At 41.8% G+C, this 24135-nt stretch overlaps 1 protein-coding gene across 1 annotated transcript in view; it reads right to left on the reverse strand.

Moving 5' to 3' along the window:
• The window catches only part of dbndd1 (dysbindin domain containing 1), a gene marked incomplete at both ends in the record, with an annotated part of 31384 nt that overhangs the window by 1712 nt on the left and 5537 nt on the right, over positions 1–24135 (reverse strand). The window contains one exon of the mRNA XM_080425940.1: positions 14037–14174. Coding sequence (XP_080282066.1) covers positions 14037–14174 — 138 coding nt within the window. The remainder of the gene's footprint in view (positions 1–14036; positions 14175–24135) is intronic.

Consider the following 24135-nt stretch of genomic DNA (forward strand, 5'->3'; position numbering starts at 1 on the left):
CATTGCGAGCTTATAGATGTGTCATTTCAACATATTTTTCACAGAATGTTCACCTGTTTAAAGCAAATGTTCGCCTATCATGAATGCCGAACAGGAACGCTAGCGTTCAAGCGGTCATTGGTAATTAAGTCAGGTCTCAGCCCTGGCCAACAGAATGCCACGTTCAGTACAATGCAAATTGTGCGTATAATTTCATTGCAAGAGTGTAAAAAGGGACCCTGTTTAAATGTGTACACTCCGAGTTAAATGATCACTCAGGATTTTGCAGCATGTCTGAATAATGTATCCCCTAAAAGGCACATTCAGACAGACATATACATGCATGCAGCAGAGAGAAAGAGAGGGAGAGAGAGAGCATGGGAAAGAGAGATGACGTTATTGATCTAAGAAGATTGATGGAGCCTCCTGTGTTTTAATGAGTGGACAAACCTCCTCAGCATCCTGAAAGGCTCCACTGGCCTGTTATACTTTTCTTTTTCTCAGGGTGAATTTCAAACAGTAAAACTGAATGACTTGAATGTACTGTAGGGCTGCAACAGTTAATTGAATTGATCGATAATAACCGGTAATTTAATACAAATAATTGATTAATAATCAATCTCTATTTTGGGCATGTCATTATAGGCGTATACTTTTCAAAATATTAAAAAAATTGTGAAAATCGCCGATCTACAAGCCATAAGAGCTTGTATATCTGCTATTTTCACTATATTTGCACGAAATCTTTGTGCAATGAATTATGAAATAGGGCTTAAGTGGTTAATCAATTTGGTATATAATTTTTTATATAAAAAAACATGCTTTTCAATTATTCGATGAATCGAAAAATAAATGGAAGAAGATAATCGATAGTTGCAGAACTTGCAGCCCTACTTGAATGTAAAAACAGCTTTCAGTCAGCTTATCCTTGCCTTGTAGTTTGACTGACAGCTCATTAAGTTAGCTGATTATGTCTTCAAGCTAATTACAACACACAAATACACACTGCTATCCTCACCACACACTGACATGCTCTGCTCTGCAACACATACTGCTTGCCTGCCCACTCCCGCTGACACACACACACACACACACACACACACACACACACACACACACAGACACAGACACAGACACACACACACACACACACACACACACACACACACACACACACACACACACACACACACACACACACACACACACACACACACACACACACACACACACACACACACACACACACACACACAGACAGACAGACTGGTACAGTGCATTACTTGTATCTCTCACACCATCACTCCTCATCTTTGTTTGTGCAGTGTTCCTTCTGAGCTGCTGGCTGGCTGCCAATAGATTCTTCAATCAGCATGTAGCTATGTGTATAGCTGTGTAGCTGTGTGTATAGTTGTGTGTAGCTGTGTGTATAGCTGTGTGTAGCCACCGTCTGAGAAAACACTACAGTGACTACGCTCTGCTACAGGAAGGCTAGGACAGAGCAACAACCATGTTATTTTGGTGATGGTGGTGCATGTGTGTATAACGTATGAGCAATACATTCATGGATTTGTCAAATAGAATAGAATAAATCAAATAGAATAGAATGATAATAATGATGTCCTTTGCTAGCCTTCATTAAGCCCCTTAAAGGAGAAAACCACCCAACTTATTGGCCATTCCCTGCCTAATAGTCATCAAAATTGAATAGAGATATCCGCACACCAAATTGCTCCGGGTAGAAGGATTTGTATTTACTGCTGTAATAATGTTTTGAGCAACAACTGAGTCTTGACTGTCTATTTATAAAAGTATCTATTATTTAGACATAGGGAAAATGTACCACCATATTCATGAAGGGAAGTTGTATACAACGCAGGTTCAGGAGTGGAGACCTCCCTCTGCTTATCATAGCCACTCCCCGCTCACTATCACCTTATCATCAACACCTGCCTTCTCTTATCAGCCAGCCAATCCCCGTTGCAATCACTACAGCATAAATACACCTGCGAGCTTGTTCTTACTACTTACGTGGTCTCGAACATTCCCCCTATTCACCCCAACTACCTCCTTCTCCTCAATTCTCGCCCTTTCTCCTCCTCTTTCTATTTCTTCCAGGAACCCACGGGGCAGTATCGGAGCAGAGACGACCGCTCCCAGAGCGAGCATCAATGGCCGTCCACTCCCGAGACTACACCCCCACCCTGAGTCTCGCCGTACCTGGGTTCACCATCCATACACATCCATCCCTTTTCGTTCAATAAAATCGGTTTAACTTTAAGCAGAAGGTGTGGTCTCTTACTAGTGAAGTTACTGTTAGAGACATGTCCCAGGGAATTCATTCACAGGAATGGTCTAATATCAAACTCCTCGTCAAGGCCTTTAAGGGACATGCAAAGTGCCCAGTGTATGTATCCAGAAGACTTCACATTTCAGGAGTTCATATCTCCCCCTGTGCGGGAATGTTTAATGATCTCAATTTCCACATATCTGAGTGTGGAAGTGTTGCGCTTCGCCTTAGCAAAGTGTACAGGGACAGGACTAGATGTTACATTATCTTGATTAGTAGTAGTACTGCTGTGTTAATCTATGTTTCCCTCCATCACCATCACATTTCCCTAGCTTTTTCTGATATATGGGAATTGAGGTAATTAAACATTCATGTAAAAATTAAATGCACTGTTTGCGTCTATTGGACTGATGGCAATGTGCAACAGATGTCACATGTTTTTGCAAAAGGGACTATGGGTATTGAAGAGGGTAACTCTATATATCAGAACAAAGTCTGAGGAAGAAGCCTTGTTGCTCAAAACCTCAGTTTACTACATTACATTCCAGCAGTTAAAGATTGTTCTAACGGGAGATATTTGGTGTGCTATATATATATATATATATCTTTCATTTTACAAGGTATCTCTTGATCCAGCACCCCTCCTATTGTTGAGATGTCTTTTTGTGTCTTATAGTCTTGAAAATGCTCATCACACTGCAACATCCCTGTCAAATGACTAATGAAGAAACGTCAACATTTATTCAGCCCTCATGTTGTTTGTGATACTGGACAGCTTGTGAGAGAGAGCAGCAGAGTCCTCCGTCTGTCCTCCAGTGCCAGAGCGTGGCATGACTGTCAGAGAGACCCTCTTGGGGACACTTCAGACTACATGACTCTTTTACAGGAGGTGGCATTATGGAAATGCTCTGTGAATTTTACAGTTGCCATTTGATGCAAACTGGACATAATCAGCATAGATCTAAGATATGTGTTCCACTGTGTTTTCACAAAAGACCATACAATGTTCATTAATTATTCCCTAAATAATTAAGTCTACATCGTTTAAATGAAACACTCTAAAGCTCGACCGTAACAACTGAAACACGTACTCACATGCTCTGCAGTCAAAGAATATGGGTCCTAACATTGTTGACACCACCCAGGGGTATTTCTCAAGGTCAAGGGTACATTTGTTGGAGCCAGAGTGAAACCTCAAGGACTCAAACACGATCCGAGTCCACTTGATCACTGTCAATGGAATACTGCTTGATGGATCACTATTCATATTCCATGAGATAGACTTTTTCAAGGGGATAGACTTGAAGTTCAAGTTGTGGTTGGATGGATATGCCCAAAGCAAATAAGTGCATCACGTGCCCGTGTTATTTTATATTATACTGTTTAGACTGATGATAGGTTCTTGGTTTACCTATGATCCAAGATGACTATTTCTGATGCATTTGATGTATTACCTCGTGTTTATCTTGCTTACTGTAAATCGCTCTGGATTAAGAGCGTCTGCTAAATGTAAATATTGTTGTAAATTGCATACTGAACCAGCTTGTGTTCAATGACAATAAGTTTGATAAGATTTCGATCAATGTTTCAGGGTGTATATTTCTCTTAGTGCGATGTTGACCTGCTATTGACTAGCTGTAGATTGGAGGAATGTGGGGAATGCATGAAGAGGGACAGAGAAATGAACTCAAGGCAACGCAAGAAGGGAGAACATGAGAGACTGAAAAGAGACATAGAAGTAGGTGATGGGTACAGTAGCTTATATGTTTGTGTTGAATATCGTCTCTGTCGGGTGGAAACCATTATGTCCAATACTTTTCAGGATTCAAATAAAAGAAATAGCAGATCTACAAGCTCAAAACACGTCGCTTCGCGCCGCGTTTCGAGCTTTTCGATCTGCTATTTTTGATACTTTTGTGTGACGCTGTAGTATGATCAAGCAGGGCATTAATTTAAGAAAAAAACACAAAACCTTAAAATATGGAGATAAGAGGTTTCTGCCCGACTGGACAGCAACGGTATGTTCACGTATAGTTTATCAAGATGATGCTGGTAACAGTTGAATCACACAGAAAAGACCTTGTATCCAGCAGGGATCAGGTGAATTATTCAGGAACCTACTCTCAGAATGAACTCCCTCACCCATTCCGGCTCCCTCCCCTCCTGCTGCACTGTCACTGCCCCCCCCTCCCTCCTCACCCTTCATATAACCTCTCAACCTCTACCCCCCCCCCCCTCTACACACTCAGTCTAGTCCACTGGGTCCCAACCTGTGGACCGGGGCCCACTGATGGACCGTGAGGATATTGCAATTCTACGAGACTCGAATACGTCTTTTAAATCGATCGGTGGATGGATCGTTGTGAAAAATTAATATTCTATGATTTTTCAAAGGTTAGTGAGAACTCTCGTTGGCAAAAAAAATCTTTTGGCAAGGTCGGCTATAGAGATTGTTTAATTCTGGCAGTGAATGAGTTAAAATGATTATTATAAATTTTTTCCTTTAAAACCTTGAAAAATGTGTTTTCATTGTTATACCGATGAATAGGATAAACTGTGTTAGTTCCATTGATCCAAGCCGGAATACACTCCATTGATTGATCATTAAAATAAACATGCTCTGAAAATGCACGTGGTCCACCCATCTCAGATGGGTGGACCACCAACACTTCAGTTTAGAGATCTTCTAGTGGGCCCTGATCCAGAAAAGGTTGAGAACCACTGCTCTAGTCTTAATGCCCCCCCCCCCCCCCCCCCACATACACACACACACACACACACACACACACACACACACACACACACACACACACACACACACACACACACACACACACACACACACACACACACACACACACACACACACACACACACACACACACACACACACACACACACCCTTGTATAACTACTTGTGCATCAATATTGTAGGACAACCATTTTATTAATGCCATTTCTTTTTTAAATTGCTATTTTTAACCCTAAAACTGAAAATAGCCGACCTAGAAGCTCATGGCCTTGAGCAGAGTATTTCTACATTGAGGTATTGATACTTTTACTTAAGTAAAAAAAAATCACTACTTCTTCCACCACTGCGCACGCATGCACGCAGATTTAGGTTAACAATCCACTTTTCTTTTCCATGCATTTTTAACAACATTAAAGCAATCATGTTGTACTCCACACATCATGCATGCCACAAATGCATTTTCTTTGTGGCATTGCCTTTGTAATAGACTTTCATCTATAATGAAAAAGCCGCCATGTTGAAATGTCACAGTTATTGCCCTTTGTGCCTGCTGTGAAATCACAACGGGGACATTTCCACACGTAACACAACAGCTGGGCCTTAAGCTAGATTTATACTTTAGTTGCGTGCCGGTGTCGTGCACCAAACATAGCAGATCTAGAAGTTCACAACGCTCGCAGCACGACACATTGTGAGCTTGTAGATCTGCTAGTTTTGGTGCACAACACCACACGCAATGAAGTATATCATGCCCTTCACTGCAACAACAACTGTGTTTGTACAGGATGTGCAGTGTATGGCACTCAACTGGAATTAGTTTACAAACAGTTGAAAGGCATTACGTTACAACCCTTAATTGAATTTTTAACCCTATACCTTTCAATTATATAAAAACAAGACAGTCTAATAATGGCATGACTTCCCTGTGCAATCTGTAGCCATGGACAGCAAGTTACTAAGTGTGCAGTTCGTGAATGAAGCACCAATGTTGTGTAAATAGGTATATACACATGCATACGTATACAGAATATGCATTCAGTACATATATGCATACATCATACTGTACATACCTATACAGTAGATACATACAGTATACGGTATACAGTAGATACATACAGTACTATACAGTAGACACACACACACACACACACACACACACACACACACACACACACACACACACACACACACCCTGTTGTAGACAACTGGCCCCTTTGGCACCACACCGTAAAAAGCTTTGTTCACATTTATTTGGGTTTTACAGTATACAACAACACTTTATTCAGCATAATAATCAATACATGCTTGTTTTGGTTGTTGTTGCCTTTAGTTTAAACACTATACTTAACCCCTTGTCCATTTAACAGTATCCAGAGTCAAATAACCACTGAGGCTCAAACCTGGCCCCATGGGTCCATCTAGAACCCTCCAAAGTCATCTATTAGCTGTCTTGATATCTACTGTATCTGGCGTGTTTTTATATTATTTTATCTTTCTCTCTCTTACTCCTCTCCTCCCTGAGGCTGTCAGGCACAAGCTGAGACAGAGAATGCTGGAGGAGGTCCAAGGGAAGCGAGAATCAGAGTAGGAGGGATACTGTTTGAAGTAGTCTATTGTGAGAGAAATACGGCAGGCAGATAGAAGTGAAAAGGTGCTTCAAACAGAGTATGAATAAAACTGCACTACTAGTATAGTGTGCAAAGAACATTGAGATAAGATGAGTGTGAAATCATAACAGAAGGTAGACGACAATTAGTGTTGGATTGCGGAAGTCAATTCTCCATCTGTTGAAAGCATGGCTAATTTATACTTTGTCGTATGACCATGTTGCTTGATTTTAATAATAATATGTCCATATGTCCTGTTTCTCAGGAACAGGACATCATTTAGCAATAGAACGCATTACAACGGGTGTCAGGGCTCTAAAGAATGATTTATACTTTGTTGTATGACGGTGTTACTCAACAAAAATTGTGGTTGAAAATATCTACAAGCTACAACCAATCACATTGCCAGCTCATGCACTGTATGGCTACTGAGAGGCAGCTGTGTTCTGCAATTCATAGAATTGAAAAGGGGCAGGGACATGTTATTTAGTCTGCTCAGCTTTGGGAATGTGGGTTCTGAAGGAACAGTATAGGGAAGTGAGAGGTCGAGGGAAGAGCCGGCACTGATATGATGTAGCAGGGCAAAGGGAATGGCAAGAATTTAGGAAGAGGTTGGGGTTTTTGTTTAGGCGATTTTGCAGGACAAAGGGAGTAACGGCAGTGGACAGGGGATTGTGTTGAAGGGCTTATAAGGGAGGGCTGGGGGATTTAAAGGGTTAATAAAAACTGGGATCCAGATTGACAGATAAGTGGAAGGAGTAGACTAGGTAGACTAAAGTAGAAAATGTGGTCTGAAAGACTAAAGGTTCCTGCATATTGCATGATTTGTCACAGTCACTATACAGTATGCAATGGAAAAAAGGTAAAATCATGATTATCCACCACATTGTGCAAGTTGAATTGAGTCAACCTGAAACATTGTGTGACGAGAGAGTATGTTGAAAACAAAACTATACAGATTGCACTCAGACTGCATACCTCCACCATAATACAATTGTCAAGAAGTTCTATTTCCATGTGAGGTATGAGTGATGTCATTCTGACCTTGCCCTTGATTGTGGGCTTGGTCTTTTATCTTTTTTTAATCTATCTAAAAAGTTAATAATATCTTCGAGGCAGCATACTGATCATCCGTTCATCCATTATCGATTTTGACCATGACCATTATCATGACCGCAACCTTTGACCCAACAGAGAATCAGCTCTTCAGGGGAAGCCTACAGATCCTTCCTAGCAAGTTTCATCAATATCCATCCATCAGTTATCGAGTTATTTGTTGCTAACGGACAAACAAACAAATGGACTGGGCGAAAATATAAAATATAACCCCCAGAGGTAAAAAGGAAAGCAGGTGCATTTGGAACCTGTCTTGGCTTGGCAGAAGGGAGCAACATACTGTACAGTATAGGTTGGCAATTCTCCAAAGGGAGCAGGTGTTATCTTCAGCCATTTTCAATAAACTGTCTGCACTAGCAGATAGTAATTGATGCTCTGTGCTTTAACATATGAAACCGGCTGTACTTTTTCCAGTGAAGGTAGCGGTTTCTATTAACACACTGCATGCATGACACACACAGCCCAAACCTTCTGACACTACCAGAACTCTGTTGGAGCCTATGGCGGCGTGGATCGACCTGTCCTGTAGACAGCCGTCCTTGGCCCTGTCATCAGGACGGACATTTAAACTGGTACAATGCTAAGATGCATCTTTAAGAAGGGAGCCATGGCGCGTATATAAAGTCGACAGCGCACACTGCAGAAATTACCACGGCATTTCCTTCCTGTCCACCACAGGGACAACTCCAGCTAGGGTTCTGGCTAACAGACTCGTCCTCCTGTCAGAAAACTTCATGAGCACTGAAGATACACTTAATTAGCACAAATTGGGTGCCACTGCTACCCAATCCAAATTAAAATAACATAGTTAAGATGCTGTCAAAATCCTCAGTGTTCATTGTTACGACCCCAAGGTCGTCTTTTATATTTTGTTTGTGGCTTGGCTCTGTGCTGTGCAGTGTCTTCTTCTCTGATTGTGTGACTGAGTAAGTGAGTTGAGTGAATTGTGTGTGTGTGTATGACAGGTTCCCGGTGTTGTGTGATGATTGGTGGACTGTGTGATTGAGTAGGAGGTGACATGGTTGCTGATTGGCCTGGAGATGACAGCTTCCAGGATATATGGGCAGCTGCTGACAACAATCTCTCTCTCTCTCTCTCTCTCTCTCTCTCTCACTCTCACAGATTCCATTCCCCAAAGCTCGGTCACTCGCTCACTCTCCTCGCTTCCTCCACTCGCGCCTAAGCCCCGCCCCTGCGAGGAGCCGAGGATTATTTGTGAGGACGAGTGGTCGAGTGGTTGCCGTCAAAGGATCGGACTGCACTGGGTCCGTCATTTCAAAGCGACAGAAAATTCCGCGATCACTTATGACGTCTCAAACAGCTGGACCAGAGCCGTGGATGAAAATATACATGCATAGAATAATATGCAGGTATAGAATAATACAGAATATAAGAATAAACAATTCATCAATGTGGATGGCCACATTGTTATCTTTATAGTTAACATTTTGTGCAAAGCCATTTATTCCTGAAATAGTGAACGAAGCGCCAGGATGATTAAACATTTATGAATTAAATCCTGACCCGTCCCTCTTTTTGCTCTTACAGTCCCCAGACCCCCCACCCCCCGCAGCAGTCCCGCACGGCACTGCTGCTTATAACAGCCACCGTATATTACAGAGTATGTCTGACTCTGAATTACATAATTCATGCAGGGTAGCCATACGTCCTCTTTTCCCCGGACATGTCCTCTTTTGGGGGGTTTCATAAAATCCTTCAAATGTTCGGGGTTTTGAGAGTTTGGGTGATATCCCTCCCACTTCTGGGACGAAGAAAAAAGAAAAAAACTCAGACGATTTTGTGATTTTGCTTGATATTGTTTGATAGCGAAATAAATCATGACTGGTAGACATGAAAGAAGACCCTTCACAGCTAATAGAGATTTTTTTATTTTAAGAATCGGTTCAGAATTGAATGAGTACGGCTATAGTTAAAGCGTAAAGTGTCCTCTCCTATATTCAGTCTATATATAAATACAATACATTATTTTAAACATAATCTTTGTCACAGTAATTTATAGTAGTCCATGCACTGCATTGAGACATGCAAGGAGAGAAATGAACTATCAGCTTTTGAGACAGAATAAGTGTGCACAATATATTACAATGTATATAATTGTATTATACTTTATATCGTATTGTTGCGTCTTTTCAGTCAATTTACACTGTGTGTGTGTGTGTGTGTGTGTGTGTGTGTGTGTGTGTGTGTGTGTGTGTGTGTGTGTGTGTGAGATGCGCAAGTGATCGGCGTGGGCGAAGGGGGGGGGGGCAGCCGGTGTTTTCGGGGCATGGTTTCGGGTTTCAAGCATTGTTTGTGTGGCCACATGTGGAGGAGGACCATGTATACGTCACGGGCTATGGTCACGGGAGAAGGGAAAAAACAAAAAAAACGTGTACACGTGATGCGGAAGTCTGCCGCGGAGGAGCTGTGGAGAGTGGTCGAGCCTACACTTGATGTACACTCGCTAAATGCGGAAGTAGAGAGCCTCCTCGGCTCCTCCACTCGACTCCACTCGCCTCCTCCAAGAAGCAACTGAGTAATTGGAATTTAGCACATCCGGTTTGGAGTCGGAGTGACCGAGTGGGAGTGAGCGAGTGGCCGAGATTTTCGGGTTTGGAATCTGGCTTCTCTCTCTCTCTCTCTCTCTCTCTCTCTCTCTCTCTCTCTCTCTCTCTCTCTCTCTCTCTCTCTGGTGAAATTGTTGTTTAGTGTATGTTTTCTAAATTAAAAATAATAACAGTCCAGAAAATGGTAGGGGCGGAATGTCCTTTTCTCCTGTTTTGTAAAAATGTACCCGTAATTAACACTGAGGATTTTGCGTTCTGTTCTAATTCACACAGGAAGGTGTGAGTTCTCCCCATTACCCAATACAAAGTTTCCCTTCAGCCTCAAAGGAAAGGAAACTTTGTAATGATGACACTTTAACGTTAAGCTGAAAGGTAATGAATCCCCCGATCCAACACATCTTTTATAGAGCCCTTAGTGGGCACTTCTCTTGACAAGAAAAAAGAGGGAGAGAACAAATCTGTAGTGCTATTTAGGCAGAGTGCAGAAACAAACCTAGCACTAACCCCCAGCCATCTATAAATGCACACAAACATCCTTGATTGAGAGAGGGGAGAGTACAACAGACATTATATGTTCAGACCACAGTAAAGAAGACCTGAACTTACCCAAGTCCCTTCAGTCTCTACAAACTACTGTACATCAAGTAGGCCTGTCACAATTATAACAATCACTAGATCACAATTATTTGAGCTGAGCAAATATTTTACTTTTTTGATGGTTTCCATTCATCTGTATATAGACAGCCAGATGAAAGACATGTCACATGCCTATTTCCATCATTATTTTTCCATGTTGGATTCCATGTTCTTTTAACCATTTTCAACCTGGCCTCCCTATTTTGGGCATTTAGAGCAAAAGAAAATTGTTCATACATCTTCAAAAATAGCCAATCTACAAGCTCACATGACATGAGCATGTCTATCAGCTATTTTCTGTATTTTCTAAAATCTTTGAAAGTATACAATGATTACGTATAGGCCTATGGCTCGTTAGTACATTGTTAGAACATCATTTATTTTGATATTGGTACTGTCTGTCATTCCTTTGTTATATTTAAGTAATAGACTTTGTATATTTAAGTTATTTGTCATGTCATATCTGCCCTGTGCAATGTTAATAGCCAAAACCACAATTAATAATGATTGAGAATAACACCAAGCCCCCCCACCCTCTCCTCAGGCTCATAATCACCTCTCAGGGTAGAATTAGAGTCCTGAAGAAAGGTTTTGTTATTTCTACTGGTGGGATTTTATAGCCTGAGGTATTCACTAAAACGGTACTATATTACAGAATATCTGACTAGCAGCAGTTTAATGGAACTCTTGGGCCATTTAGAAATAACTATGGGTTTTGTTATGATGGCACCACTGCCCTTGCAGAGGTTGTTGTAGGAGCCAGAACACAAACAGGAGCTCTGGGGGTTATCAATCTACCTCTGAGCAGCACAGAGTAATAACCTCCACAAACAAATTAGTAGCAGATTCAGTCAACACACTGTTTCATTCATCCTCTTGATGTCCTTATTGGCAATCTGTCCTTCCATGACATATCTCTCCCTTTACACCGAGCTATCACAGTCAGCAGTGCTCCATATACAGTACCCAACTGCTCTTGATGCACTCAATTTTATCCTTCATCTGCCGGCTAATGGCTAATTTATATTTGTTCGAATGACCCTTTCACTCGTCAATATACTATTTTCATCTGGGGAATAAAAAGTGTTGACGCAACAACTGTTGAAACTTGAAAGGGACGTGTGGGCCAAGTATAAATTCTTGGGGGAATGAACTGATTTTTCACAGAGAATAATGAGAAGAGGTTGGTGTGTCTCCATTCTGGGAGTATAGTAAAGGTCATGGTCAAGACATTTAAAAGGGAACTGCACTTATCCCTTCTGATCAATAAAGGGGAGATGGTTAGCAGCCAACTGAGTAGTGGACCAGAAACTTATACAGACTTTTGACCAATATGCAAATACCATTTTTATAAATCACAATTTTGTGGCATGGAATTATAGGTGAACATTAGGGGGAACACATTTTCAAAAAAAATCACAATTTAAAAAAAAATATTTGAAAGTATCACATAGGGCTTTGATTAAACAGTGAACACCTGGTGTGACTGCTGGGAGGCTGACAAGGGGAGAGAAAGGCATTGTGTTAGTGGTGAGATGTTTTCGTAAATGAATGCCCTACTTTGTCGTCCTACAATGTCACACAAAAGTAGCAAAAATAGACGAGGTACAAGTTCTTGGTCACATGAGGTTTCCACCCGACAGCAACGACATGTTAGTTAGTGTGTTGTAGTGGAAGAATTTGGTTTATGTGACACAATGTAATTAGGGCTTCAACTATTGATTATTCTCTTAGTGATTATTCTATCGATAAATGTTTTAATAATCGGAATCAACACAAAAAAATCGAATAGACTAAATCGATTAGTCCGATTAACCACTTAAGCCACAAGCACTATTTTATACTAGTCACACAACGGTAGCCTGGAAACCAGACGAATCTGCCATTGCAAAAAAAAATTGTGATATTAGTCTGGCCATGCCAGGCTAATACAATGGTGTTGCGCAAAAATAGAGACACATTGTGAGCTTGTAGAGCTGCTATTTTCGTTAGTTTGTTTCCCCTATAATGACAGGCCAAAATACAGTAGGAATGTCAAAGAGTTGAGGCCTACTGGACTTCCATACTACTGTACTATAGAAAAACTTGAAAACTCTGATATTATATTTAAAGATTATCTGTTGCACCCCTACATGTAATAACAATCACCATGGGCATTCTCAGATGAATGTGTTGCTCCAGGTTGTCCAGAACAGGGCAGCACGGTTGGTACTGGGCTGCTCACTATGGTCTAATGTGAGTCGTATGCATGCCTGCCTCTCTTGGCTTAAAGTTGAGAATAGGTTGTCTTTTAATACACTTGTGCTGTTCAAGTCAGTCATGAGCAGTAAAACTCCTGTTTTTATACATAAACAGATTGTTTATAGTAATACTGTGCATGATCATTACACTAGAGGTTCCAGTAATGGGCACTTGGGCAGCTTAAATTACCTGGTCCAAAAACCAACGCTTTAAGGAGATCTTTTATTTATAGATCATTGACTCTTTGGAATAACCTGCCTCGAAACCTCTGCTGCATTTACAGTAAATTAACTTAAAAATCTTAAATCTTAAATTGTATTTAACACTGTAAGGTATTTGTGTTTTCTTTTTTTTTTTTTGCTCACAATTATGTATTGTGTGTTGAGTACTGACATTTAATAATTTTGTATTTGCAACTGTACTAATTGTTTTTGTGTGGACCCCAGGAAGACTAGCTGGTTGCTATGGCACCAGCTAATGGGGATCCTTAATAACAATCAAATCAAATCAAAGATGACAAATTTGATCATATTGACAAAGACAATATGATCCCCTAATATGAAGTATGAAAACATTCACACATTGTGTGTGTGTGTGTGCACACACACACACACACACACACACACACACATACACATACACATACACATACACACGCACACACACGCACGCACGCACGCACACACACACACACACACACACACACACACACACACACACACACACACACACACACACACACACACACACACACACACACACACACACACACACACACACACACACACACACACACACAGCCATTGTTGTTACTGTCAAGCATGTAGCAAAGTCTTAGCAGGGCTTACTGGCTGGGGATTCGTTGTGGTTCTCCTCATCGGAGTCAGCGAAAACTTCAGCCAGTTCCTGGTCCGACATGTCAGTCAGCTCTGTCAAGTCGAGGAGGTCAAAGTGCACCTCCAAGGAAGACACACTGCTCAGGGGCTCTACAAGGGCGAAAAAGAACAAATGGAACAAATGGTCAGTATGAAGTGGTAAAGGTTACAACATGCATTCTCTGCACTCCCTGCACTGCTACCAAAGGGGGCTCAAATACAATTCTGGATTATACCCAGATTCATACCCATCTTCTGATGGCAGGTGGACTCTTAGAACTTGTCCCGACTGCATGCAAATCTGATCTTTAGGACTGACTATCCACACACACAGTTATTTGCATGTGATCAAATCGGATTTGTGTATTCAGACAGCACCAAAAATAGGTCTACAAACTCACAACGTGTTGCACTGCGATGTATTATGAGCTTATAGATCGTCTATTTTCGGCAAGTGACACTGCCGTACAACAAAGTATAAATCAGGCTTCAGTGTCTGAGCGTCCAGACTGAGAAACACTGTAACGCATTTAGAAATCAGATTTTAATCACATTTCAAACCACATAGGCACGTGGTTCAAATCTGATACACAAAATGTGTTATGCTGTTCAGAGTAGACTGTAGCCTTAGATCTGGCTATGGGCCCTCTGCTGTGAGAGAATCATCCTGAAACATTTATTCTTTCTCCCTACACAACAAGGTGGCCTCCATTCAAAGTGAGTCTCTGAGTCAGCATGATGTCAGTGAGTTATCATGGACAGCTTGAAGGCAACTGGTGTGAGGCACCTGTTCTTGTTTGTATTTTCCTGCTCCAGCATCCAATACCTCAGGCAGGGCTCAGATTCCAGACTGTTACACTGAGGAAGCACAGGTTCCTTGTTAGCGACCAGTAGCAACGTGCCTGGCTCAGCATTCCAAAAACGCTGCTTGATACGTGCGAGTGTGGAATGCATAGCTAGTGACACAGCTCTGTGCCATGTGCTTTGTGGAACATATCACTTTTCACGGGCGCAAGCACGACTGCCTCCTTTGTACAGTGCACTGTCAAGGGGTGGGGGTGCAGAGGGAAGCTGGGCTATACAGTAATCTGTTAACACACACACAGACCACTGTAAGGAAGTTGTCTGGAACTCATTGGGACCACGAGGCTGGTGGTAGTGTATTTTTGGTTCTATACTGTATGCATTAGTGGATGCCTGTCTGAATTCATGCACACGGCGGCCGTGCTGTGTAAGTAAAAGACGGAGCAAGAGTCTCATTGAGTTGAGCGGGTGGGATTCCATTTGTGAAGAAAAAGAGGGGGTTATGGATGACAAGTTGAAAGCCGCTTTTTCCCCATGTGCCAGCCTTGTTTTTATTTAAAACAATGCTTCAGGGTGGATTAGAGGCAGCCCCCAGCTTTGATGCTCTATTGTCTGTGGCTGCAGACACTTTCCTCCTTCACGCTCCTGACGGAATACACATTGATGTGAAGAGAAGGAGATTCAGCCACGTTACGGTGTTACAATAAATCAGAGAACAGTATAATCGTCCTAAAACAGTGTGTTTGCTGATGACTGTGGCATTTGTCAGATAGTGGAAATGCGGTGTCTGCTACGGTAATGGACAAAGCAAAGCACAACATGGAAAGACAGAGAGTCCATTCATTGCAACAATAATTTTACACACTCAGTCTACTGGGTCAGATGTCATATGATCTGTACTTGTACAGATCAACAGAGAAACATACAGTACTTTACAATTATGTCTGCCTCTTACAGTAGGCTATGTCATATCTTGTAATTCTTCCACAGGCATCAAAACAACATATTCTTTCTTTTTTTAGAGTTATCAATTATTTTTACTCCTTTTTTCTCCTAGTTTTTGTCTTTGTTTCAATTAACCCTCCCCACACATTTGATTTCTGTGTGCTGCTGTTTTGCCCTACTCGCTCACCTGCTAGTGAGGACTCCCCACTGGGAGGACATAGCACATCCGCCCTACTCCTCCCATTCAACACCCCCGGCTGACAGGTGCTTATAGGAGTCGCTAGCACAGAGAGCACAAAGATTGCCCTCCCTGCCCAGCTTCCCTAATGGCCATTCGATCCCATATAGATTCCATGATGGTAGACAGGACCCCTGTGCCACCAAACACAACTCTAGAAATAGAAGTAGTAGGCACATAGGCACAAATGGAAACAAGGCTAGGTAAAGCCGGACTGGATTGTATATGGGATCATGTGCAAAACTGTGGACCATTTCAATCCACCATCCCAAAGATGATGCAACAACCTCCGCACCAAATACTTGAGGGTCAGCGACCCTTCCCAGAAATTATAGATGTTGATTTTTCTGCCTGGTGAAATAAAAATCAGTTTGGAAAGGGCTTTACGTTACAATGAAATTACAGTGAATGATGAATACTTGAATACATCCATAAACAAACAACATCTTCAGCCGTGCATCACTTAACCAGTGGTCCCTAAATATAATACATGATAGTATTATTTGAATGACTAAAGTATCTAGGGGCAAGTTTCTTGTCAACAATATCTCTACATTCTGTTGTAATCAGCACTGAGACAAAGCTAACCATGGCAAAATGTAACTAAACCCAGGCAGACAACACGTTCAAATTCAGAGTCCAGAGGTAAGCACGCACATCCCAAAATAACTTTTCAGGTGCTGGACAACAATACGTACATTAGAGGAAAGGAGGGGAAGTCTGCACACTGTTAGCTCCCAGTAGAACATTTTATAAATAGTTTAGGCAACGTTTCAACCACTAAGAGATCTGATGAAGACCCTTTAGTGGTCGAAACGTTGCCTAAACTATTTAATACATTTTCTACTGGGAGCTAACAGTGTGCGGACTTCCCCTCCTTTCCTCAGACGACACGTTCACTCATTGCTTGATTTCTCTGTGATTGGTTAGTCCGTTGTTAAGCCAACCGGACGACAAATGCTGTAGTTCATCACTCAGTCAGTCAATCAGTACAGTACTTTACAATTATGTCTGCCTCTTACAGTAGGCTATGTCATATCTTGTAATTCTTCCACAGGCATCAAAACAACATATTCTTTCTTTTTTTAGAGTTATCAATTATTTTTACTCCTTTTTTCTCCTAGTTTTTGTCTTTGTTTCAATTAACCCTCCCCACACATTTGATTTCTGTGTGCTGCTGTTTTGCCCTACTCGCTCACCTGCTAGTGAGGACTCCCCACTGGGAGGACATAGCACATCCGCCCTACTCCTCCCATTCAACACCCCCGGCTGACAGGTGCTTATAGGAGTCGCTAGCACAGAGAGCACAAAGATTGCCCTCCCTGCCCAGCTTCCCTAATGGCCATTCGATCCCATATAGATTCCATGATGGTAGACAGGACCCCTGTGCCACCAAACACAACTCTAGAAATAGAAGTAGTAGGCACATAGGCACAAATGGAAACAAGGCTAGGTAAAGCCGGACTGGATTGTATATGGGATCATGTGCAAAACTGTGGACCATTTCAATCCACCATCCCAAAGATGATGCAACAACCTCCGCACCAAATACTTGAGGGTCAGCGACCCTTCCCAGAAATTATAGATGTTGATTTTTCTGCCTGGTGAAATAAAAATCAGTTTGGAAAGGGCTTTACGTTACAATGAAATTACAGTGAATGATGAATACTTGAATACATCCATAAACAAACAACATCTTCAGCCGTGCATCACTTAACCAGTGGTCCCTAAATATAATACATGATAGTATTATTTGAATGACTAAAGTATCTAGGGGCAAGTTTCTTGTCAACAATATCTCTACATTCTGTTGTAATCAGCACTGAGACAAAGCTAACCATGGCAAAATGTAACTAAACCCAGGCAGACAACACGTTCAAATTCAGAGTCCAGAGGTAAGCACGCACATCCCAAAATAACTTTTCAGGTGCTGGACAACAATACGTACATTAGAGGAAAGGAGGGGAAGTCTGCACACTGTTAGCTCCCAGTAGAACATTTTATAAATAGTTTAGGCAACGTTTCAACCACTAAGAGATCTGATGAAGACCCTTTAGTGGTCGAAACGTTGCCTAAACTATTTAATACATTTTCTACTGGGAGCTAACAGTGTGCGGACTTCCCCTCCTTTCCTCAGACGACACGTTCACTCATTGCTTGATTTCTCTGTGATTGGTTAGTCCGTTGTTAAGCCAACCGGACGACAAATGCTGTAGTTCATCACTCAGTCAGTCAATCAAAGACAAGTCCTGTGATCTACTGTGGGCTAGCCCCGCTGGTCCAGCCAAAAAAGAAAGGATGGTTCTCAACTCGAACTTCAATTATTTACTGCTCTCGTATTTTTTTTTTTTTTTTTTCTCCCCCATTTATAAATGTTGTTTTATTGTTGTAATTTTATTTTTGTGAGGGAACCAGGGAGGGTGGGGTATATGTGGGGTTGTATGTCCTTAAAACTGAAAATACCATAAATAAAGTTGTAAAAAAAAAAAAAAGAAAGGATGAACTAAAGATGACAGAAGGTAATTGGTAGGAGATGGTAGAATATATGGGCACAATGGATGACATGCTGGTGCTCTGTGAAGTCTTCTAATGAGCTGTCTGTACCTGCAGGGCATCAGATGCTCCTATCTCACCTTTCCTAATTGAAAAGTTTCAAACAACGTACAGTACCAACGCCTATAAGCTCTCCTATCTCCTAACTTCACACCTCCTCTTTCAATTTGGGCTGTAATAATAATAATGATAATAATACACTTTATTTATATAGCACCTTTCATGACATAAATGCAGCTCAAAGTGCTTTACAGAGCAAGAAAAACAAAAAACTGTGGCAAAAAAATCATGGCTAAAAATAATAATAAAAGGCAGTGAGTCAAGCAAAACAGTAAAGACATAAATAACAACACAGAGATTTAGAAGAAACAGAATCAACTAAAAGCAAAAGTGAAGAAATAAGTATTGAGCTGTGCTTTAAAACTGTCTACAGAGGGTGCCTGTCTAATGGGAGCTTATTCCAAGCCGTCGGCCCGTAGAAGCAGAATGCTGCTTCACCGTATTTTTATATGACATTTCAGGCACTTCGAGTAGGCCTGCACTAGAAGACCTGAGGGGGCGGTTTGGAACGTATCTAGGGAGGAGGTCATAGAGGTAGGAGGGTGCCAGACCATTAAGAGCCTTATAAAAAACTAAAATAAATTTAAAATCAATCCTAAAAATAACCGGGAGCCAATGTAGTGATGCTAAAACTGGAGTAATATGTTCTCTCATCTTTAGTTAAAACTCTTGCTGCCGCATTTTGAACGAGTTGTAGTCTGTCGGTTGTTTTCTTTGGCAGGCCAGAGAAAAGTGCATTGCAGTAATCCAGCCGAGAGAAAACAAAAGCGTGGATCAACGTTTTTGCATTGTCCAACGACAGATAGGCTCTAATTTGTGCAATATTTCTCAGATGAGTAGTAAGGATAGCTCTAGTGAGTAAGCTATGGCTGTGCCTCACTAACACCCTGTCAAAGATGTCAAAAATGTTACAGCCCATAGAGAATTTCTGGCTGCCTGTACATATTTTTGTCATGTTATATGTTATATACACTTCTCTTACTTTTTCTTTAATATTCCGTTGGGGAAATGTGTCCTCTGTATTATACCTATCCTAACTGCTTAGGAGCAGAAACAATACAGTGCTTATGACCAGCTCGAGATATAATGCCAGTACCTTGGTCAAGGGCAATGGAAGGAGTATGTGACTAGCATGCATGATTTTTGTTACTGTTGTCACAGTTTGTTGTGCTTTTCCTTTGCATGCAACATGAAATCAAGTTTCCCGACTACATTTCCGGTGCCTGTGTCATTTGGCGTGAGTGTTGCTGCTGACAAACAATTGTGTGTTGAGGATTTGTCACAAAACATGTTCAAGCGGAAAGGTTATCGTACCAGTGAATTATCATATAATTTTTTTTTAATGAATTTAAAATAAAGTGGTCCTAAAACATTTTCATGTCAAGGACCCCCAAATTCATATGTATTTGGTCGCGGACCCACATGTGAAAAATTATTGTGCCAGGTAACATTGTCTATGACAGGGCATTAGTGAGGCACAGCCAAAACTAACACAATAGACAAGAGCTAATGTATAGTAAGGACAGGTCCATGATCAGGTCACATAGGTAGAGAAGTAGTATAGACTCGTTCAGTGTGAACGCGTTTCAATGTTGTAGCGCTCCTTTAGCAGCCCTGCTTCTACATTTCGGCTTTCTTCGCCGTTTTATGTTTTTTTCTCACGCCGTTTGGTGCCCCCCCCAAGGTTGGTGCCCTGTGCTTCAGCACCTCAAGCCTGTTGGATAAGCCACCACTGGGAATAAGTGACAGCTAAACTCACTTTATCCACTTCACTGAACAGCCAGGTGCATTTCATACTCTGCATTTTAGATGCCACAGCAAGGTAAACACCATCTTTACCTTGACCTGATGCAGATAAGTGTGGAATACATGAATATTCACTGATGCAGACGCAGGGCAGATAAGGTCAATAATATACAATTGTGTGAAAGTCACAGAGCGCAATTATGGTCCACAGGGAATAGGATTAGACATAATCTCTTGGTTAAAATTACAACAATCAGAAGCTTTACAAAAAGAGGGAGATAGACGACAAAATATAATTAAGCCTTAAGCGGGAGAGGAAAAGGAAGAGAACAAAGTGAAAAAATAAATGGGAGGAGAGAAAGAGAGGGGACAAATTCCATGGCCCGTCAGAATCTCTGGAAGCAAGATGGTGTTAAAATTGAATGATTACAACCCTGAATGAACTCAAGGCTGAATGAAGTACAAGTAAGTACTGTTTGTATTGAAATGAAATGAAAAGGCCACACCTGATTAAAATTGAGAACAGTGAGTAGTGTGGCTGTCAAGATGTTACACATTAGAAGATTAGGCCAAAATCCTGCCTGTTTAGTTATATTCAACAACAGAATGATCCTGCAACAGGTATGTAGGCCTATTGTAGCTAGTAGCTACCACAGTATTAGCTGTTTATGCACACACACACCGACACACACATGCACGCATATTATATATAGAGAGAGAAAGAGAGATAGTGAGTGCGGAGGGAATAAGCTTGCAAGAATAGCTTGCTCTGAATGAGCTTTCCCACGAGGCTGAAAGATGCTGACCTGCAGCTACAGGGAAGAGCGGCGAGAACCAGAAGCTGTGAAGAAACATGAGGGGTATAATGGAGAATTGAGGAGGGAGGAGAGGGAGAGAGCAAAGAATAGTACAGAAGAACGTGCTAAAAGTATCAGAGGATACGAAAGAACATGCATGGACAGACGGACGATGAGGTTATTACTAAAGAAACACGACGACATCTGCATTCTTCCTTTTCTGTTATGACCGGTAACTAGACTGTTTCCAATGCTGGCCTGGTGCGACTCCTTTTCTTCAACCCGGTCCCTATACCTCTCCCCACTCCCACATCCCATGCCTTTGAATAATTGATCAGTAACACGCTTTCCCTCCCAGTGTAATGGTGGCAGGCAGGCAGACACTCTGAAGCTACTGCCTGCCTCCATCCAATCAGTGATGCTCTGAAAGCTCAGCGAGGACAGCCGAAAACACAGAAATGTAACCGAGTGGCTAAAATAAATGCAGCAGACACTGCTGCCTCGGCCGATGGGTCCCCTCTAGCTCAGTGGTTCTCAAACTTTTTCATTTCAAGGACCCCCAAGATTATATATATTTGGCTGGCTGCGGACCTCCCCATCTCAAAAATATTTTGTGCCAGGGATCTTTCAAAAATAGCAGATCTACAAGCTCATAGCGCGGCACTCGGTGCTGCGCTATGAGCTTGTATATCTGCTATTTTTGAATAGCCAAAGTATAAAATATGGTTAAAGTTAAAATGATTGTGACGCTATATTATCTAATTTTGCTGGACCCCACTTTGAGAACCAATTCTCTAGCTCACCACAATGCAACAGAACAGCCATACTGTAAGTCCAATGGCTTAAAGGTTAAATAAAATAAATTGAATAAAGGCTGACAACAGGCCATAGACTCCAGTTGTAAAGGATATTGATTGTCCAATCACACCTGTACTTTATACCAACGATAAGCGATTTCCCAAACAGTATGTGCACATGTTGTTATTGGGGCACGTTCCCTTTAATATTTTGTGAAAGTCATGTGAGGCATACATCAAAGGTCATAAAAAATTTAAGAAGTGTACCTGGGGGCGATGTCTATTTTATTTCAGGAACTAAGTCTGCATCTATCAATTTAATGTTACATGGATAGATGTTCCTCTATCCTCATTATTCCTCTCCTCTTGTAGATGTGCCCATCCATCTACATGAGGAAGATCAAAGAGACTAGAGAAGGAGGACGAGCTACCATTTGTGAGAGGGGATGAAAGAAGATAACTTATGCCCTTCTGAGGCCAAGGATAACAGCCTGTGCTGTCTGAGCTGCATCTGTGAACCCCGGGGAGTCTGGGGGTTATTAGTCCAGTCTGACCAACCAACCCATAATGACTAGGAGAGTGTGAGACAGAGGGTACAAGCATGTCAAGTTGGAGAAACAGCCACAAAAAAATAGGTTATATAGAAGCACAGAAGCACATTTCTACGCTAGCACAAGGCATGCCTAAAAGTCCATCTCAATGGATTTTTATTTACTTATTATTTTACGGTGAGTGAATTAGGCCTGTCCCCGACTAAGGATTTGTTTTGTCGAATCTAATTGGCGACTAATTGCCAATAGTCGACTGGCAGTCAACTAATACAAAAAAAAATCAAAAATCAAAATACATTTTATTTCAAAGGGCCAAGTCTACACAGTTTGTTTTGTGTCTCCAGCAGAGTTTCTAGTGTCTCTATCTCTCTCTGGAAGAGGTTGCACATGAACTCTGCAGCCGCACTGAGGCGCTCCAACACAAACAATACCAATACAAAGACGAGGAATAAGAAGAATAAAGTGGAAGTTACATGTTGTTGCAGGTGTAGACTTGGCTTTTTTTTTTCTCGACTAGATTCGACTAAGAGACACGCAGTCGACTCGGACCCCTCGCGACTAACCAGTCGACTAGTCGACTTAGTCGAGGTCAGGCCTAGAGTAATCTGAGTTCCCAGAAGTTTTCGCCAGCTTGGCGAGGAACTTCTGGGCCAGAGCCCTGGTATTTGTGAGCGGGATGTAACTTACGCTCAGAATCTGAGCGGACACGCCTCTTACCGGTCTGAGAGCTGTGCAACTCGTCTAAAAAGTTCGACGAGAGGCAAACAGCAGTACACAACAATGGCGGCCGCAATTTCTCAAGGGGAAATTGCTTCCCGTCGATCCTATTTAGATGCAATACCCAGTGCATGTGGATCCCGCCCCCTTTTCTTCATTGGCTGTTGATTTGAATCACAACGCAGTGGCCGCGCCCCTGCTGTCCAAGCTCCGACGCAATGCCTCCCAGACTAGGCCTAGAGTGAATACACAGGTGCTTTGTTAAAAGCTCCTTTAATGCATAAAAATGACCTGGTGATTGTTACTCTTGTTATATAAAATCCTAGAAAATAATGTACTTACAGGTGCACATATAAAGTGCTCACTCTGAAAAAAAAAAGACAATACTAAGTACTTATTTTCCCTTTGTCCCTCACTTATTTGTTCCTGCCCCCTCTTTTTCAGCCTCTGTAGTCATGTACGGTGTGCCAGCGTGCCAGGTGGCATGTAGACACATTATAACAGGACATGATAGACCTTCGCCACTTTTGCTGAGCGGTCTCTCTGAATGAGTGTTCAGTCAGTGGACCAGATAAAGGCAGCCTTGTAGCCCCAGTATCTGTCTCTGAGTGTCCGTGGCCTGAGGCTGTGCCCTGAGCCCTGCATCCCACAGGGCAGCCTCTGTATACACTCATGCACAATGCAGTCTTTCAGCAGGGGGACCGTGAAGTATAGTGCATTTAGAGGATGGGGCAGTAGACCTAAAAGACTGGACATTGAGTGAATCTCAAGAGCAGATACCTGCACTGGATGAGGTGGAGCTAGATACCTCTGAATTATATATGTAAGAGTATCCCAACTTTATACGGGATACTCTTGCAGTGT

Source organism: Gymnoscopelus braueri (genome assembly GCF_963280865.1).
Source record: "Gymnoscopelus braueri genome assembly, chromosome: 1".
In the NCBI taxonomy this organism is placed as follows: domain Eukaryota; kingdom Metazoa; phylum Chordata; class Actinopteri; order Myctophiformes; family Myctophidae; genus Gymnoscopelus; species Gymnoscopelus braueri.